This window comes from Anarrhichthys ocellatus, unplaced genomic scaffold (assembly GCF_004355925.1).
Source record: "Anarrhichthys ocellatus isolate YVR2014 unplaced genomic scaffold, GSC_Weel_1.0 scaffold20, whole genome shotgun sequence".
Taxonomy (NCBI): domain Eukaryota; kingdom Metazoa; phylum Chordata; class Actinopteri; order Perciformes; family Anarhichadidae; genus Anarrhichthys; species Anarrhichthys ocellatus.
The window spans coordinates 4,328,852-4,345,565 of record NW_022280050.1 but is presented as its reverse complement, the minus strand read 5'-3'; the positions used below and the strand labels follow the sequence as shown (position 1 = coordinate 4,345,565).

The window sequence follows — 16,714 nt, the reverse complement described above, 5'->3', positions numbered from 1 at the left end:
TCCAATAGTATGCTCTTGTGAGCGTGTCACGTCACTTCCGGACACTCTCTGGCCGGTGCACCTGTAAACCGCTCACGTGATCGAAGATCGTGTATTAGAACAAAGAGTCCATTTATTTTGCTTTATTTGTTTTTATATTATTGAAGTAGAAAATGCACAACATATGCAAGTAGATCACACAATGTAAACAGCATTATAACATAATAAAAGACAAAACACAACAATAGAGTCTCTTTTAATACTTTTAAGGCATTAATAATGTATTTGCTGTTTTCATTCTCATATACAGTGCTAGTTCTCTCATAAAATACACCAATAGCGTAAATAATACCTTAAATAAATAAAGTATTCAACAGATATTACATTTTTAAGTTTTTTGATTCTGTATTACTGAATAATATATTGTGTATCCCTGGAGCATTATCAAATGGTTTCTCTGATAATTTAGTTTAATATTTGCTTATATAATATAAGCTCCTAATTATGGATATAATGTGATACAGTATATTTACTTGTAGGAGTCTGGTCATTTCATGCATTAAGTGTCTGTGAGAGGGGGTTTGAGGAATGTGCTGGAGCAGGGGTTGTGTGGAAGTGGCTGGGAGAGGTGTGAAGTTTAGGACAATGGGGCATAGGCCCAGGTGGGGCTTGTTGGACTTCAGCCAATCAATGAGCTGATCGATGAGCTGAGGAATGTAACTCTGGGGGGACAAAAGGTTTGAAGCGCTGGGGGATTTCAGATCTGCTGGCCACCGAGGAGGCAGACCAGCCTCCTGGGTGGCTCGGATTGGATCTTACTTTCATTTTATATATACATTTGTTTTGTTATTAATGGTGTGATTCGGTTTGTAACTGTCTGTATCTGTTTCTATACTTCTTGGACAATAAATCCATTTGATTTTTACTTTAACCTTCTGTTGTTTTGGAGGCGATTGAGAGCACATGGCTGCAGGGGGGGATTTCTCCCTGTGTCCAGAAGTTATGGCCATAACAATAGACACATAATTAATAACTACATATTTTTGTTGTATAACAGGTGATCCAGTGATTCACTGAGGGCAGTGTCTCTGGTTTGCTGTGTCGTGAAACACGAACAGAGTGAGAGCTCTTCGTTTTTATTCACCTCTCTGACGCTGTGCTTAAAAATAGCACCTGTATCTTTTCAATGGCGCTGGGCCACCGGGGATTTTACTGGACAAATAATAATAAAGGCAGGAATGTTAGAACAGATTAGACATGTTCATGTTATTGTAGAGTTGAATCTTTACAAGCAAACGTGCAATCAGTTCACAAGGCCACATGTGGACTAAAGTTACACATTAAAGTCACCTCTCTGTAGAACTTCAGAGTTAAGAGCATGCTTTCTGATTTACTTATTTATCTGAAGGAGGAAAACCTGCAGCGGAATGATGAGGGTGTGAATCCCATACTGCACTGTCTGGCCACCTCTGCCTGAGCTAATGAGCAACTGCACACGCTGCTCCGAAACTACTGCAAGACTGCCTGCTTGTCACACTGTCAGATATTAGAAATGATAACAAAGGAATGAATCCCAAAGTGTTCAGTTTTAGTTTATTATCCCTGCAGAACAATGTGAGACAACACATGATTTTCTATTAAACTCCAAAAGCAGCCAAGCAGACCTCATTATGGACCCTTTCAGAGGTCTATATTATTATAACGTTATACTGTAAATGTTGTTGTTGCATTATTATTGATGGTTGAGATAGTACTTAATATAGTGGAGGTTGGTTTATTTTGCATAATTTCATACACAGCAAGATGATGATTTGCATTTGTATGTTAAAGTAAAGACTAACTGTGCTGTCATCTACACGCAGGGAAGGAAAAAGTACCATATTTGCCTCTGAAATGTAGAAGTATGAAGTAGAATGAAATGGAAATGCTCATTTGAAGTACAACTACCTCAAAAACTTAGGTATTTATTCTTAGTGTATGCATACACATGCATAAAGTGTGTCGGCTTAACATTTAGTTTGCTGTCCTCATTTGTGCAAATACAAATGATAACTCACAGCGGCATACCCTATGGCTTTATAGTGTTTCGTTTCAAGTGCTTTCAGTGCAACTGAATTAATACAAAGGCCACATGAACAGGGAGAAGAACCCCCGTGGATGGAGAGGTACATTTAAAGCTACAGCAGTGTTGAACATCAGAACTTCCTGTTGTGCAGCTCCGCAACCTGCCGCAGAGAGTCTCTTTGGTTTGAGCTGAGTCTGGTTTTGCCGCTCACCTCCCGCCACTGAAGAGCGCCACGGCTGCTCGCCACCTGAGACACAGACGATCACGGAAACAAGAAGTAATTCTATCTTCACTGTCGGGGGAGTCACGACCTGAATGTCATCCCCACATACCACCCAAAAATGCAGAGAGAACGAGTAATCCATCAGTCAAGTTCTTCCTGTAAAACAATACAATTTAAAACCCTTAAATAATAATAATAATAATAATAATGTCCTCACCATACTGTTGATATCCACCATCAACTGGCTCGTTCTGTCCAGGTGAATGTTCAGGACGGTGATTTCCACCCAGGCGTTATCGGTGTTCCTGCAGTCATCCACATAACCCTCCAACACCTAAAACACAGCAGAGTCAGAATCAAGAAGTTCCTCAGAGTCAAGAAAAGCACGTTTATTAATTATCAGTCCTCTAATTCATTTAATTCGTAGACAGGAATCACACATCAACAGGTTCGATCCCTCACAACAGCCGTGTGTTCTTAAAGAGGCACTGACTAATTTAAGATGAAAAGAGCCTCAACTAAATGCAAAACGTGTTAGTGGGAGAAGACATTGGCGCGATCAGACGTCCTGCTTTTGTCCAAACCCATTTACATCAATAAGTGCAGGCTGAATAACAGAAACACCTGTCAGCATGAGGCTAAACTGTTCAACAGCAACACAAACTGCAGCTTCCCAAATGATCGTACAATTGAATCAGCACCTCTCAGTTTAAGTGGATTTGGATGGATTCATGGCAGGGCTGTTGTATTAAGACGGCATTAGTTTTAGCTCGGGGGGACCTAGTAAACTGGTAACCGAGCAGGATTATGTAGTGACTGATTACATGTAATCAGGTTTACTTTTGAAAAGATGGGCAATCAGATTATAGTGACATTGTCAAGGATTATTTAAAATATGCATCGATGTCAGCATGTTTTTGTGAGGGTAATTTGATTTGACCAATTCTAAATAACACATTTCTTCTACTGTAAATCAAAGTGAGTTACCTTTTACTGATCAACCTTTTACTGTCACGGCTTCTAATTATTTTCTCCCTTTGGAGGTCAGACTGGCAAATTATGTTGAGTGATTAAAACTCATCTCAAGACTTTGTCATTGTTAAACTCATTTTCTAGACGCCTCCTTGACTCGGTTTGTTCTTATTCTTTGACAATTCTTGCTTGTCTGTGATTTAAATATGTAATTGAATGCATTTTATTGTTGTTTTACTTACTTTACCAAGAAGGTTTTGGCTTTTTTTTTTAACAAAATCTCTCCTACCAGCTGCAAATAACATGTGGCTTCTAGTGACATCTTCTGCCTGCTTTTTATTCACCTCTGTACTTCATTTCATATTCGTGTGTCTCTTAAACCAAATATCCCCTCTAGGAACATACAAGCCCTTCTCTATGAAGGCAAACCAAAGCGTTGATCAGACATACCTTTGTTCCCTCAGCAACTTTTGCATTTATTTTTTCATACAGCAACTTCCCCATGGTTTTCTTAAGAGCCACTGGCAAGTGATGAGGCGACTCGAGATGTCCCTGAAGGTTTCAAAGCCACAACAGAAAGGTACATTTATTTTGAACAAAAAGTAAAAACCAGCTGAGGTGAACAAACAGCGGGACTCACCCCGGGTAAAGCCAAGGTCCCATGCCTCTCATCCCAAACCACCAGATACTCCAACACTGAATTCTCGCTGTCTCGCATGCTAAAAATGAATTTTCAATGTCATTGACCAGGCCAATGCAATCCAAAAGTACTGTAAGGACACGAGGGGACCTACCGTGTAAGCACAAGGTCTGCATTCCGATTTGGACCAAGGTGGCTTAGTGCACCTCGTCCCCTGATGCCAGTCCTTCCTCCTGGGTTTCTAATGAGCAGATCAGATACACATCAGACATGCAGGCATGGTTGTAAAGTTATACTTGTTTGCTGTTTGATGCCTTGTGTATCTTATCCAGTATCATACCTGTAATTACCTACGGCTTCTGATTCTGATCTGTAAGGAGAAATAATAAATGAAACATAAGAGATAAGCAGGAAACTCTTTGGTTATCTTGACAAAAACACTCATAATAATGTGTCCTAACTGCACATAGATACACTAATAAACCCTAATAGGAACAAAACATCATGTACTGTCTTCTCTTGGTAAAAACATACCCATCCACGTTGTCTCCGCTGTCTTCAGAGGCATAATAAACCGGCATGTATGAGCTGAAGCTGACCTGAAATTAAAAAAAGGATCCAATGAACCATCTTTTTATGCAGTGGTGTTGTGGGGAATCCAGCAGCTGGTGGTTTTGTGAATACCTCCCATGGCACCTTCTCCTCAGGCACAGGAAAGCGCGTGAGTTTGCTGTTCGGGTAGTGAAGCTGACGGGCGTTCACGTGGAACCTGTCCTCTCTCTCCGATGCATTTCTCAAAGTGTCGGGGGACTCGTCTGTTGTAGTCAATGCTGCAGGGAAGGATAAAACTCAGCGCAAACAAAGAGGAGATTTGACCTGCAGTATGTTAACTAATAATAATGAATGAGGAAGTTGGTTGTTGTACTTGGTGGTTGTGCTTCTTTTCCTGCGAAACCCTGACATTTCAGACTGTCCATAATCCACTGCAGGGCTTTGGCTGACTGGACGACCTGGTGAGACAAAATAAAACTTTTGATGACTTCTTAGACAAGACTGAAGATGACCGATTTTCCACCGGGGACATCTGGAGAGAAAATGTAACACGTTAAGAAGTGTGTCATCTCTTTCCTGCATCGTGACTTGCACTCCCACAGACACAGTGTGAAATGTTACAGGCACAGGTGCTACATCAGCGATAACCAAATATCAGGTCACAACCTGCTCCTCTAGTCGAGCCATTCTTTGCATCACGGCAGCAGAGCCCGTCTCCTCTTCCCTCTCCAGTCGATCAGTTATGGTGGTAACCCTCAGGAAGCACACAAGCACAGTGCGGGTGTCTGTTATTCATTGGAATATCACTCCTAGACTGTTCAACCTTATATACTCTTTATGTTTCGGCAAAGTAGAATTTAAACCTCTGGAGGCTCTGGAGCATTGTCATGCAGTTACACTGGACAACATCTCTGTGGGACTCTTACTTCTGGGACGTGTCCAGGATGCGTCGCTCCATGCTCTGGCTCTGCTCCTGCTGTGTGGACAGCAGGTATCTGTCCTTCATCAAGGCCTCCCAGGACAACAGCTCCTCTTCCTCCATCTGAGGTAGCTCGCTCTCTGAAAAACAGCGTCACATGCTGTTTCAGTAACACTGTGCATGTGTTACCATGCGGAAATGTGTAGCCAATAGATCTAACTGTGAATTAATACAGAGAGAGGACCGACGTTATCGCCATGCTCAGGCCAGAGGTAGTTTTACTCTGAGCTGCGCATGAGCAGAGCCTGTAGCTCTAATGGATCCACAGCAGCACCACAGCGCCATCTACTGACGTGATCGTGTATTACCTCGATATCAAGTTTGATTTTGCATTCACACGTGTAGAAGGTCTAACACTCTTTCAGCCACAGCATCGTCTGTGAAGGGGTCAAAGGTCCTCCCTCATAAACCAAGATTCCATACCTAGGTCACATGATGTTAACAACTGAACCATCTCCGAGACGGCAGAGTGAACTTCACCTGCTGATGAAGGCCATGAGCTGTGCATGAAAGCTCTGGAAAATCTCCATAAAGTGGATGTTGTGCGTGAGATGTCTTTGTTTGTAAAAGTACTACTTCTAAGGCCAATAACAAACCTTCATGCTTTGATTAGATTAGAGAGTAGTCTAAAAATCGTTATTGTATGATACATAAAGCCTTTTAACAGAGTGATACAATTAGAGAGATAAAAAAGTCAATACTTACTAAACTCCTTGCTCATGATGGGGGGCCTGCACAGCGCCATGCTCCTGATGAAGAGGTAAAAATGGCTGAAGATGATGAAAGGAGGAGGGGCAGTAGGGCGGCTGTGGTACTCCTTGATCAGCTCGTATCTTTGAAACTTCCAAATTCTGTCTGTGTTGTCCTGAACGGTCTGGAACGTAAAGCTGTGCAGGAACACCATAAAGTGGTATTAGATATAACAAGGTATTAGCATCGAAGCTAAGCTAAGCAGAGAAAAGCTGAATTTATGACTGAATTAAGACACAAAGATGTGGAGGAGAACTCACTTGAAGATGGCTATGAGCAAGTTGAGCAGCAGTATGTTGGCAAAGAGCAGGTAAACACATAGCATGGTGATGGTGAGCCACTCGGGGAAGGCTGGCGTTTGGTTTTCATTCAGCACAGGACACTTGGGCTTCAGAGGATCGGTGCCGTTCATGCTGCAGGAGTCTAAGTCAAATGCAGCATCTGCAGAGGGCAAAGAAAACAAAGCCGGTCTGAGCCTCGTAATTGTTTTTCACTTGACATAACTGCAGCGTTTCGACTACACTCACAATCAACATTTGTGGGAAAATTCCCAAATATGGTGAGGTACGGCTCATAAACTGCCCCGCGGACAATCCAGTCCAGCCGATTGTCATTGTGGATGAGGATGCCTTGTTTGGCCACTCCGTACGCCACCACCCAGATACTCAGCAGGAACATGAAGAAGAACATATCCATCATCTGAGGGACAAACACACATCGGTCACAGAAGAAACCTGTGACATGTCATGTATGTATGGTGGAGACTTCCTTTTCTGGTGGGTGACTTTTACTGCACGCTGCCTAAAGCATCACACGTATTACAGATTCAATATTTAACAGTGACAAGTTTCAGTATTTAAAAGGTTGCCCTGTTGCGCTCCACATGTAATCTCTGCACAAACAATAATGACTGACTGTTTGGGAACAAACAGACCAGCTGCAACACTTTGCTCAAAAACACCTTTTATTTAGCATATAATCATCTGCAGACACTAGACGGAGGCCCAGTGAGGCAGAAGCCTCTCTTCGTATTAGATAAAAGGTGTTTTGGAGCGTGGCATTTCTCTGCAGTTGCTCCCACATTACATCAGGTCGGCATTCATCACATTTGTATGTAAGCCTCTCACCATCCTCCTGACGATGATGATTTTGGGCCCCAGGGTTCTACTGATAGTGAAGATGGCCATGAAACGGAGGCAGAAGACCACAAAGTCGATGCAGAGCAGGATTTTACCAGCATAGAACAGCTCAGTTGTCAGCCTGAAATAGAAACACTTGGTGATGTATTGATTACCAGGAGGGTGGAGAGCACTTCCACGGCTTAGATGGATTGTCTGGGAGGAAGGAAACGTACCTAAATGCGAGGCCAATAATACAGAGAAGGATGGACAGGACATCTAAAATGTTCCACAGTTCGTTGATGTACATCCTGGCTTTCTTATGAAACCCGAAGCCATCAGGATCATAAAACAGCTGAGGCAGAAAAGACACATTGAATTTGTCAGTTAAGTGAGGTAGTGTTATAAATATGTGGGCATGCTCTGGAGGCAGCAACAGCTTGTGTCCCAGGCTGCTCTCTCTCTCTCTCTCACCTGTCGGACCTCCTCGCACACCAGAGAGAGCAGCCAGATGTAAAGCAGCAGCTCCCCAGCAGAGGGCGTAGCCTGGAAGTCAATCATCAGCACCACCGCAAACAGGAAGAGGAAGGCAAAGTAGGACACGATATTCCAGTAAAACTTGACCTGCGGAGAGCTGTACAGATGGACCAGCCGGTACCAGCTGCTCAGAGGCTTCAGGCGCTTCACGCCACTGAGGGGTCACAGACATTTAGGACACTCTTTAACAACTGACATGCAAAATCACTACTTTTAGAATAACAAAAATGTAAAATATTAAGATGTGTATAAGCTCTCGTACAGTCAGGAGACCGTCACGCAGATAGAAAGAATCCAGGTTATTTTTCTAGAGTAGAGCAACATTTGCTGTGTATTAAATGAGTGTTAAATGATTGAGTGTATTAAAAGGCGACTGCCTACTTACAGGCCACGAGAATTGGTTCGAAGTGTACTTCCTGTTACTTTCTCCACTGTCTTGATCTCCTCCTTCTTCTCAGCTTCTCTATGAAGGACTTCATCACGTCTAGGGAGAATTATAGCTCATTAACAAACCATTCGCAGCAGCACATTATCTTAGGTTAAGATGGCAACATTATGTGGCTTTAGATGTGTTGGCTGTTGCGTGGCCATGCAGAACAATCACTGGCCGGACTGACTTTGATAAGATGGCTGCTCTTACAGTTTCACACATGTCACTGACTCACCTGAAAACCAGAAAGCCAGTGTAGATAAGTGGGAAGAAGACCATGCAGATCAGCACTCTCCACACTGAGTTGTCCACTGAAAGCTCACCACACCAGATCTGTGTCAGAAGAGCCTTCAAGACAGACATTAGATTATTCGATTATTTTATGAATCTGCATCTCAAAATTTCAAAAAAAAAACCTGAGTTTTTAAATTGTTAAAAAAAAATTGAAAGTTTGCTCAACCTGAACACCTGACTGAGCCACAAAGCTTTTGTCGTCAGCCTCCAGTGCCAGCCTCAGGCACGTCGTCCTTCCCCAAAACGGAGACACACGAACCAACAACTTCCGAGCCCGCTCTTCATCGCTGTTGTGGCACTCGCTGAACACACCTGTGAAACAAACGCAATGAGGTGAAACGCTAAACCTCGTAACATCACTTGTGTCAGCTGTGTCTGTAGTATCATACCAATGGCATGTTTCTCATAGTGATTGGCGAGCTCTCGCATGGCCTCTGCCTCGTCTCCGTCACTTCCTTCCTCTGCCATTGTCTTCAGGATCTTACTGGCGGCCAGAGCAGCGGACATACAGTCTCTACACTGTGCAGGTACAGATACAGAGAGATGCAACACCATACACACACACAAACAAACCCCCCCACACACACAACTGACTATTTTCAAACTTTGTCTGCATGTATAAGGGTAAGTGTTTTGATCACCAGCTCCCAGGCAATTTCAGCCAGCTCCTTATTGTTCTGGATGACAGCCCACAGGAAAAGGTCTCTGCCTGGGTCCCTCTGTGCATCAGCATCGTCCTCCCTGAGTAGCGATTGGGAACCCGTCGGACTTTTAGACAGCTAGATTAAAAGGGAAGTAATATGTTGCATTAAATTAACGGTTTATGGATGGTTTATCATAAGTCCTCAAATCCTCCTAAGGCATGCACAGACTTCAATTTGGATTGTTCAGACTTCATTATTTTAGCTAAGTGTTCAATTATACCTCCTCTAAGTTGTATTTCCCAATGTGAGGATCTAAACGTCCTGTACACAATATTGAATTATGAAATATGTAAAAATAAAAATAGAATGAAAATCCTCCCAGTGAAATAAAACAGCTCAGCTTCTAAAATAAGACAACCCTGAATTGATTACAAGGTACGTGTGAATCACTTAGTTTTGCTTGTCAAACTACATTCATTCAATGTTTGATGATGGATAAACAAACTCACTGATACAGATGTGACCTCTGTAGACACGTCGAAGTGGTATGACATGTTGGAGGGAGGGTAGAGGGCGTGGGTGAAACTGCCCAGCAAGTGGCGCACCTCATCAGACACATGAGTCATCGAGATCGGTTCACCTTGCCCCAAGCGAGCTCGAGGCCTGATGCGGAGCGCCTTCCTCCTCCTGCGGCAAGAGCTGTGGACCCGCTTGGCCAGCTTGCGGAGAAAGATGCCGCTGGGCAGCTGTTTGTAGAGCTCACAAAGAGTTTCCTCGTCCTGCAGGAAATCCCTCAGGCTCACACCGTTCTCCAGCAGCAGACTAACAAACTGAGGCTTGTTGCCAACCAGGGCTGAGAACATAGCCCAGTGGAGGTCACTGGACTGGATGTGAACATGTCAGGAAAACACAACAAAATTAGACAATTGACTGTAATAGCAGTGTGGAGAGAAAGACAGTATTTTATGATACTATTCATGTGATTTTAATAATACAACAGACCACTGCCTAAAAGGTTTATGATGCAAGAAATTGGCTTCATGCTGCTATTGGTTGAAATCTCCATGTAGAAATGTTCACCACTCAAACCTTTTAGCTTTTTTATCCAATGACTGCGAGACTATTACCACTTCCCATGTTTTCCCAGTCAGTCCATTACACTTTCTTATCTTAATGAAGACAAGAGTGGTTGCAGTGGCCTTTATTTGTCAATCCTGACAGTCTTACAAAGATTGCTGCTGGTGTTGGTGTTACAGCATGTTGTAAAGTAGGCAAACCTTCCACTGGCTCTCCTCAGTGAAGATCTCCGTCTCAGCAATGTCCACCCGGTTCCAGGCAATAGCCAGCTCCAGCTGCCTCTTCCAGCTCTCGATTCCCAGTGTCTCGCTGGTCCTCGAAGCTGAGTGGCGAATGTATAGTGACAAGATTTATGTGACGCTGAATTCTGTTTTCAATTTAAATTATTCAATTACAGCAATGTGGGCATATAAATGGAGTAAAGCAGCAAATCATCACATTTGAAAAGCTGGAACTAGTTTGCAGTCTTTGCTTGATGATTGCCTTGCTGATGATTCACTTTAATCTCAATCAACAAATCAATAAATTAACTTATTCTGTGACATGACATAACATAACCTGGGGTCACACTGCACGGTCAAGCAGCAATTATCTTATAATTAGCAGCAAAATCCTCACAAAATAAGATTCTACTTCGAACTTGGCCACAGACCAAAAACAGACAGCGGATGTCCTCGCTGAGTGAGCAGGACGACTGACGGGAAATGCATTTGAATTCCTCCATTGTTAATAGAGCTCAAAGATGGAAACTACAGGCAAAGCAGTTTAGCTGGAATAATGACTCATCACAATCAAAACTCCAAGTGAATGTAGAGTCACTTTTAGTGAACTTATAGCTCAATATACAAAAATATGAATTAAGCTTGCTGTAAATTTGTTTCATCGATGTCTATCTCAAGACCAGTATTAGGAGGAATCTATTTATATTGTTTATGAATAGATTAAATGTGGCTTTCAGTGTCTCCTTGTATAGAAAAGCAATCGTTCTATGAGAAAATATCTGTAAGAATATCTGTGTTGGTTTTCAGTCTTGAGCTGCACATTTGATACCACAGTCCATTCGATCAGACTTCTGAGAAGCAACATTATACTTGCTAAGAGCTGCTTTGGCACCAAGCCTTTTCGCCTTTACACTCATAGCTGTGTTGGTGTACGCCTATAGTCAGTCTAGTCTGGCACTGAGCATCTGCGTGAAGAACAAACCCCTACCTTTGAGCAGCGCTTGAAGTATAGCCACATCCACATCTCCGTGATCGTCCTCGCTTATTCTGAATATTGTCAGCCAGTGAGACATCCTGATGATGTCCTGAATCTGGCACAGATAGGAGACACAACGAGTAGGGTTTCACATCAAACCTGGACTTAGGCCAGGCAGGAGACCCGCGCCAGGGGATCTTAGGCTCCGATCAGGATCATAAGGCATCAAGAGAAGCATCAGAATGGAGGCTAAGACAGTGGTGATGCGATAATGTCTCCTTGAATTTGTTAAGGTCCTTAATCGATAGAGGGAGGAGAAAACAGTAGAGGACCTAAAAGTAAATAAAGATAACATTGGAACAGGACCAGAGCTGTGTCATATCGATTAAGGAAGATGTTTTGGTCGACAGCATCAAATGCAGCTCTACAGTAACGGTAACCAGTTAGAAGTTCCTCACAGTAACGTTAACTTAGTAAGCTGTACTAAGAAAGGAACAGTAGCTTGCAAATTGGTCTGTAATTGTTGAGGTCGTCAGTATGTTCACGTACCTTCTTGGTCCATTCTATGATCTTGAGGTGGGGGAAGTTTTCATACTCTTGGCCAAAGAACTTTTTCATTAACTGGTGGATGAGGGCGATGGTGACCCGGGCCAATGGCAGTCCTGCCACCTGGGCGATCACATCTGCTATTCTCCCGGAGCCCTCCAAGATCACACACGGTGTACCGTTCAGCATGGCATTATAAATGGTCTGAGAGGAGACACACAAGACAGTCAGACAAAGACAAAGACAAAGACAAGAGACAGCGAGAGACAGGAAACTGCTGACTCACATTTAGAGTGCCCGGTCCTCCATCCAAAACCACACACACCACAGGGATTGTCACGCCACTCTCTGGAGGTAAAACAGTTTAAAAAAATCAAGATTAAAAGCAGATCAGATAAAAAAGAATCAGATTTGAGATGTTATCTGTGACATTGACCTTTGTTTCCAAGACGCTTTCCGGAGATGCATTTCTCCAGACGGCTACGCAGTTCAATCTCCACTCCATAGTGTCCTTGGGTCCCATCATCCACCAGCAGGAAGTGGGTGTGGTTGTTATCAAGGCAAGAGAGTCGGCCCTGGCCCTTGATGTCCGTCTCATAATGGGCTGGGAAGCAACCCTGCAGACAAGAGGAGGAGGAGGAGGAGGAGATGAAGGTAGGAAAAAAAAGACTTATGCTCTGCAGGTGATGAATCTCACCAGAAGAAAGAGACGAGTAACACGTGTGAATGTGTTTATCGTACCTCTGAATGCACCAAAGTGTTCCTGTTGTGAATTATTCCCCACGTCGCAACTCCGATAGCCACAATCTGGCCCTGCATGGAGTTGCTCAGGGCGTGGTCCCTCACGGCCTGCCCTACATGCCTCATCACACCGATGTGCGTACCACCAGTGAGGATCCATGCTCCTGTGCACAACATAGGTCCCATTTTCATACATGTATGTCCATAAAGTATATGTACGGTATGTGCAAATATTACATGAGCAAAATATGTGGATATACACACATAACTGATAAATGAAAGCATGGCCATTAAAGGAATATTTACACTTTGTTTTTTTTTTAATCTGCTGGTTGTTCACTGTTCACAACCTCCACTTGTCTGTTTTACACTTTCATTTTTGTACGGATCACACAAATGACATGTTTTTATTATCTTCTGAGAGAGCCAGGCTTACAGTTTCCTCCTGCTTCCAGTCTTTATGCTACGCTAAGCTAACTGGCTGAAGCCTCATAACAAATATGAGGGTTGTATCAATCATCTTATCTAACTCTCAGCAGGAAGGCGAATAAGCGTGTTTCCCAAAATAGCAAAATATTCCTTTAATATGCAGCTATACAGCCCTAACTTTTTAGGGAAGTCTTTTCACAATATTTTGGCAGCTACATGAGCAACATGGATCTGCTCCCATTGAGCCACAAGAGCACTAGGGAGATCGGCCACTGATTGGGCGATAAGTCAGTGTTTTGATTCATTTCAACTGTGGGTTAAAGTCAGGGCTCAGTGCAGGCCTATTCAACTTCTTCCAAACTAAACTCAGATCAAATGGTTTATGAACCTTGTTGTTTGCAAGGTAGCATTGTTATATTAAAACTGAAAATCCGTGGCACAAAAATGAAAGCACTCTATTGTTTAAAATATCATTGTATGCTGTAGCATTAACATGTCCTTTTATTTTAAAGAAGAAAAACAGAATACGTTCATATTTAGTGCACTGTTTTTATTAGGTCGGGCAGGAGGATTGGACCCTTTGAGGCGTACACGGTATATTTTATCACATGCAGTCACCGGCTCACCATAAACACGCATGTACTTGTTAAACACATGCTTTCAAAAGGCTCTCTGGCTAATCATTGGCACACCTTGAGATCTGAGGCTCACCTGTCGTCTGGGCCACTTTGATAAGACCTCTGTTGAATATGTTCTTGAGTCGGGCCTTCAGAAAGAAGTTCTTGGCTCCTCCGGTCACTGAGATCAGCAGGTTGGGAGGGGAAAGTTTCCACTGTTCGGTCAATAACTCGTACAGGATTTCTGGGCTTGTGTCTGTGGACACTCGTGCATACTGAGAATGACAGACACATGCAAAGGCGAGGGTGAAAACACACAGGCATGCAATGACATGTAATGTCATTACAGTAGAAAGAAAGGATGGTTTCACCTTGCCAGTCTTCTGTCCCAAATCACCAAAGCTGATGTCTCCAAAAGCATCTGTGGGCACTTCGCGGACATGTTTGTGTTTGTCCCAATTCTCGCCTGTGAAATCCTCCGGCTTGATGGCTTCGTCCACATGATCAGTCTTTAAGTAGCCACACCTACACACATCCTCTCTGGTGGAGAAACAAAAGCTAAAGGTTGTAACATTTTCATGCAGACAGACAGTTTGAGGAAAGTGACAATTACTGGAAACAAACAAACTTAATTTAATGAACACAACATTGACACAACTGCCCTCGCGGCGATCGAGGGCGATGCCTCGCGGGACACATAAACTCAACAGAGGGCAGATGCCACAGTGTCTCTGTGTTACCGTGCAGCAGCAATCTACAAAGTCAGTTCAGAGACGTTCGTCACCAACACAGCACAGAGCAGCTCATCCTACCTGACACCTTTTTCAAAGAAGCAGCATTCCCTCTTGTGGAGGTTTTCCCTGGTCCAGGACGTGATGGCGCATCGCTGGAAAGAAGGGGAGGCAGAAAGATGCTTAGAGGGTCTGACTGCGCTGATTGCCAGAGAATGAAACAGCCGTGACTTAACCACATCTTCCTCCATCCCGAATGCAGCATGGGAGGGTGGGTGGGGCTACAGTGTACAGATGTGGTTCAGGATGAGAGCTCCCAGCATGACAGGAGAGAGAGAGAGTGAGAGGAGCCTCTGCAGTCAGTGCTGGCTTACTCAGCACTGCATCAGTGATGTCAGAGTGGAGCGCACTGCTGAAACCCGACTAAACCGTCCACTCATGGGACGGCGAGTAGCAGGAGCGCCAGTTCTGGATCGATAGAGGCAGATTGAACTGTATTACCGAGAGTGGATTAAATACACGCCTGATTAAGGGATGCATTGTGTGTTTTGTAAATGATTAATCACGTTAAATAAAACCTATTTGTTTTATTATAGTTCAGGTTTTTCACAAACTGACAAAAGTATCCAGTTGTGGAATGTAGCCAAGTACGTTTACTCAAGTACTGTAATTAAGTGGACTTTTGAGGTATACTTTACATTTTAACAGGTTATATTGTACATTTATAACTCATTTATTTAACTGCAATAGTGACTTCTGCTGAGCCTACATATGAATGCATAAATAATGATGATCCAATAATAAGATAACATAATACTGACACGGGACATTCTCTATAATAAGTAGAACACAGTATATAGTATGGTAAAAAAACTAAACTTCTATACTTTAAATTAAATTCTAAATGCAGGACTTTTACTAGTATTCACGTGTCACACTGTTTGAAGTACATTAATGAGACAGGAAAACACTCACCTTCTGGAAACAAGTAACCACATGATTAAGTTCATGTCTGTTCTGCCGCAGCCCCTCGACCGTTTGCTGCGGGTGAACCTTATTCTCTAATTTAGGCAGCATTTCTGAGGAAGTAAGAATAAACGATGTCCAGTTAAAACCACCTGCTTGGAAGAAGTGCTTCATGTGGAGGAAGTCTGAAGGGACAAGTGCATCTAGTCAGTTATGGACTTTTAATCTGTGAAACCTGCAGAGCCTGGAACTTCAGTATTCTCTCATATATTTCTTTATCTTGCTGACATGTGACCTGTTCTGCATTACCTCAATTTCCTCTACCGAGGCCCCTGGAATGGCAGGAAACTCTCAACTTTAACGACCTTTACCTGTAATACCAAATATTTAAAGTCCACACTAACCCTTTGATTCAGTCATCAGATCCTGCAGAGGCACTAAATCCTTTGAGATCTCAAAATGTTGCCCTGTTAAATGGCTCCACCCTCTCAACACAACATTAACCTCCTCCCATCAAGATAAGCCGTCCAGTCAGGCCTCACATCACCACCAAATGATTGTCATATATATTTTAAAAAACTGAGCTTTTCACACACATACCTTTATGCATTTCAGTCAGTGTTTTCAGACCCCGGGTGGAAGGAAAGGAAGGTCACTCACTTTCAAACATTAATAAAAACAACAACCAAAATACAAAATGTATCATAGTTTACATTACCCTGTTTATTGCCTTCAGATCCTCCGTTCACTTGGATGAACCATGAAGTCTGCTCTGGTCTTTCATGTGTTACAGCCCTTGTTGCCAGGTGACATCTCCAGAGCATTCAACTATTTAGGGATCTTGTTACTCAAAGGAGTTTTGATTGGCTCTTGGTAGCTGTTGTATTACTTGTGTTTATGGTTGTCATTCATTAAATATATCACAGTTTGTGAGTTTAATAGAAACGGTGCTCGAGTCTGGTCCACAGTACTGTTCAGTCAGTACAATGAGTGAAGAGTGTTTATCTGTTTTGTTATTAGGCTAAATTAAGTTAGCAGTTATGACAACTACCTGATTTTAGCTTATCAGTAATAACCAGTAAGAGTTGTTGTTGGAAACATTTAAGAACCTATTGTGAAGATGAAATTAAAAGTTGATTCCCGAACTTGGAAACAGTAGTTAACAAAGCAACCTCGCAACACTGTTCATTTAATAGATGCAATCTTGGTTGAGTTTAGTGCTAATTA

The 16,714-nt window shown here is 42.8% G+C and overlaps 1 protein-coding gene across 2 annotated transcripts; it reads right to left on the bottom strand.

The window, feature by feature from the left end:
• Nucleotides 1–125: 125 nt before the first annotated feature.
• On the bottom strand, nucleotides 126–14,892 carry trpm2 (transient receptor potential cation channel, subfamily M, member 2). 2 transcript variants are annotated; one of them, XM_031858659.1, is made up of 32 exons: nucleotides 14,603–14,892; nucleotides 14,162–14,330; nucleotides 13,885–14,065; nucleotides 12,745–12,908; nucleotides 12,440–12,620; nucleotides 12,290–12,351; nucleotides 12,007–12,207; nucleotides 11,470–11,572; nucleotides 10,461–10,582; nucleotides 9,693–10,067; nucleotides 9,181–9,318; nucleotides 8,929–9,058; nucleotides 8,706–8,851; nucleotides 8,481–8,593; nucleotides 8,201–8,299; nucleotides 7,753–7,969; nucleotides 7,515–7,633; nucleotides 7,288–7,420; nucleotides 6,688–6,859; nucleotides 6,421–6,601; nucleotides 6,116–6,297; nucleotides 5,358–5,490; nucleotides 5,098–5,185; nucleotides 4,805–4,889; nucleotides 4,564–4,709; nucleotides 4,414–4,478; nucleotides 4,220–4,249; nucleotides 4,034–4,120; nucleotides 3,880–3,958; nucleotides 3,690–3,791; nucleotides 2,485–2,601; nucleotides 126–2,291 (listed from the first exon to the last, which is right to left on the bottom strand). In XM_031858659.1, the coding sequence occupies exons 1-32, from the start codon at nucleotides 14,770–14,772 to the stop codon at nucleotides 2,175–2,177; spliced, it is 4,407 nt and encodes a 1,468-aa protein (XP_031714519.1). In that variant the 5' UTR covers nucleotides 14,773–14,892; the 3' UTR covers nucleotides 126–2,174. The 2 variants fall into 2 exon arrangements, with proteins under 2 accessions (XP_031714519.1, XP_031714520.1); XM_031858660.1 differs by lacking the exon at nucleotides 14,603–14,892 and having other exon boundaries at nucleotides 13,885–13,971; nucleotides 14,162–14,251.
• Between the last annotated feature and the right edge of the window lie 1,822 nt (nucleotides 14,893–16,714).

Excerpts from the sequence above, each read along its gene's own strand:
- trpm2 (XM_031858659.1), bottom strand. The coding sequence starts at position 14,772 with ATGGAGGAAGATGTGGTTAAGTCACGGCTGTTTCATTCTCTGGCAATC. Across the intron at positions 7,421-7,514 it reads ATTATTGGCCTCGCATTTAG|GCTGACAACTGAGCTGTTCT; the intron begins GTACGTTTCCTT and ends TTTCTATTTCAG. Across the intron at positions 6,602-6,687 it reads TTTTCCCACAAATGTTGATT|ATGCTGCATTTGACTTAGAC; the intron begins GTGAGTGTAGTC and ends TGCCCTCTGCAG.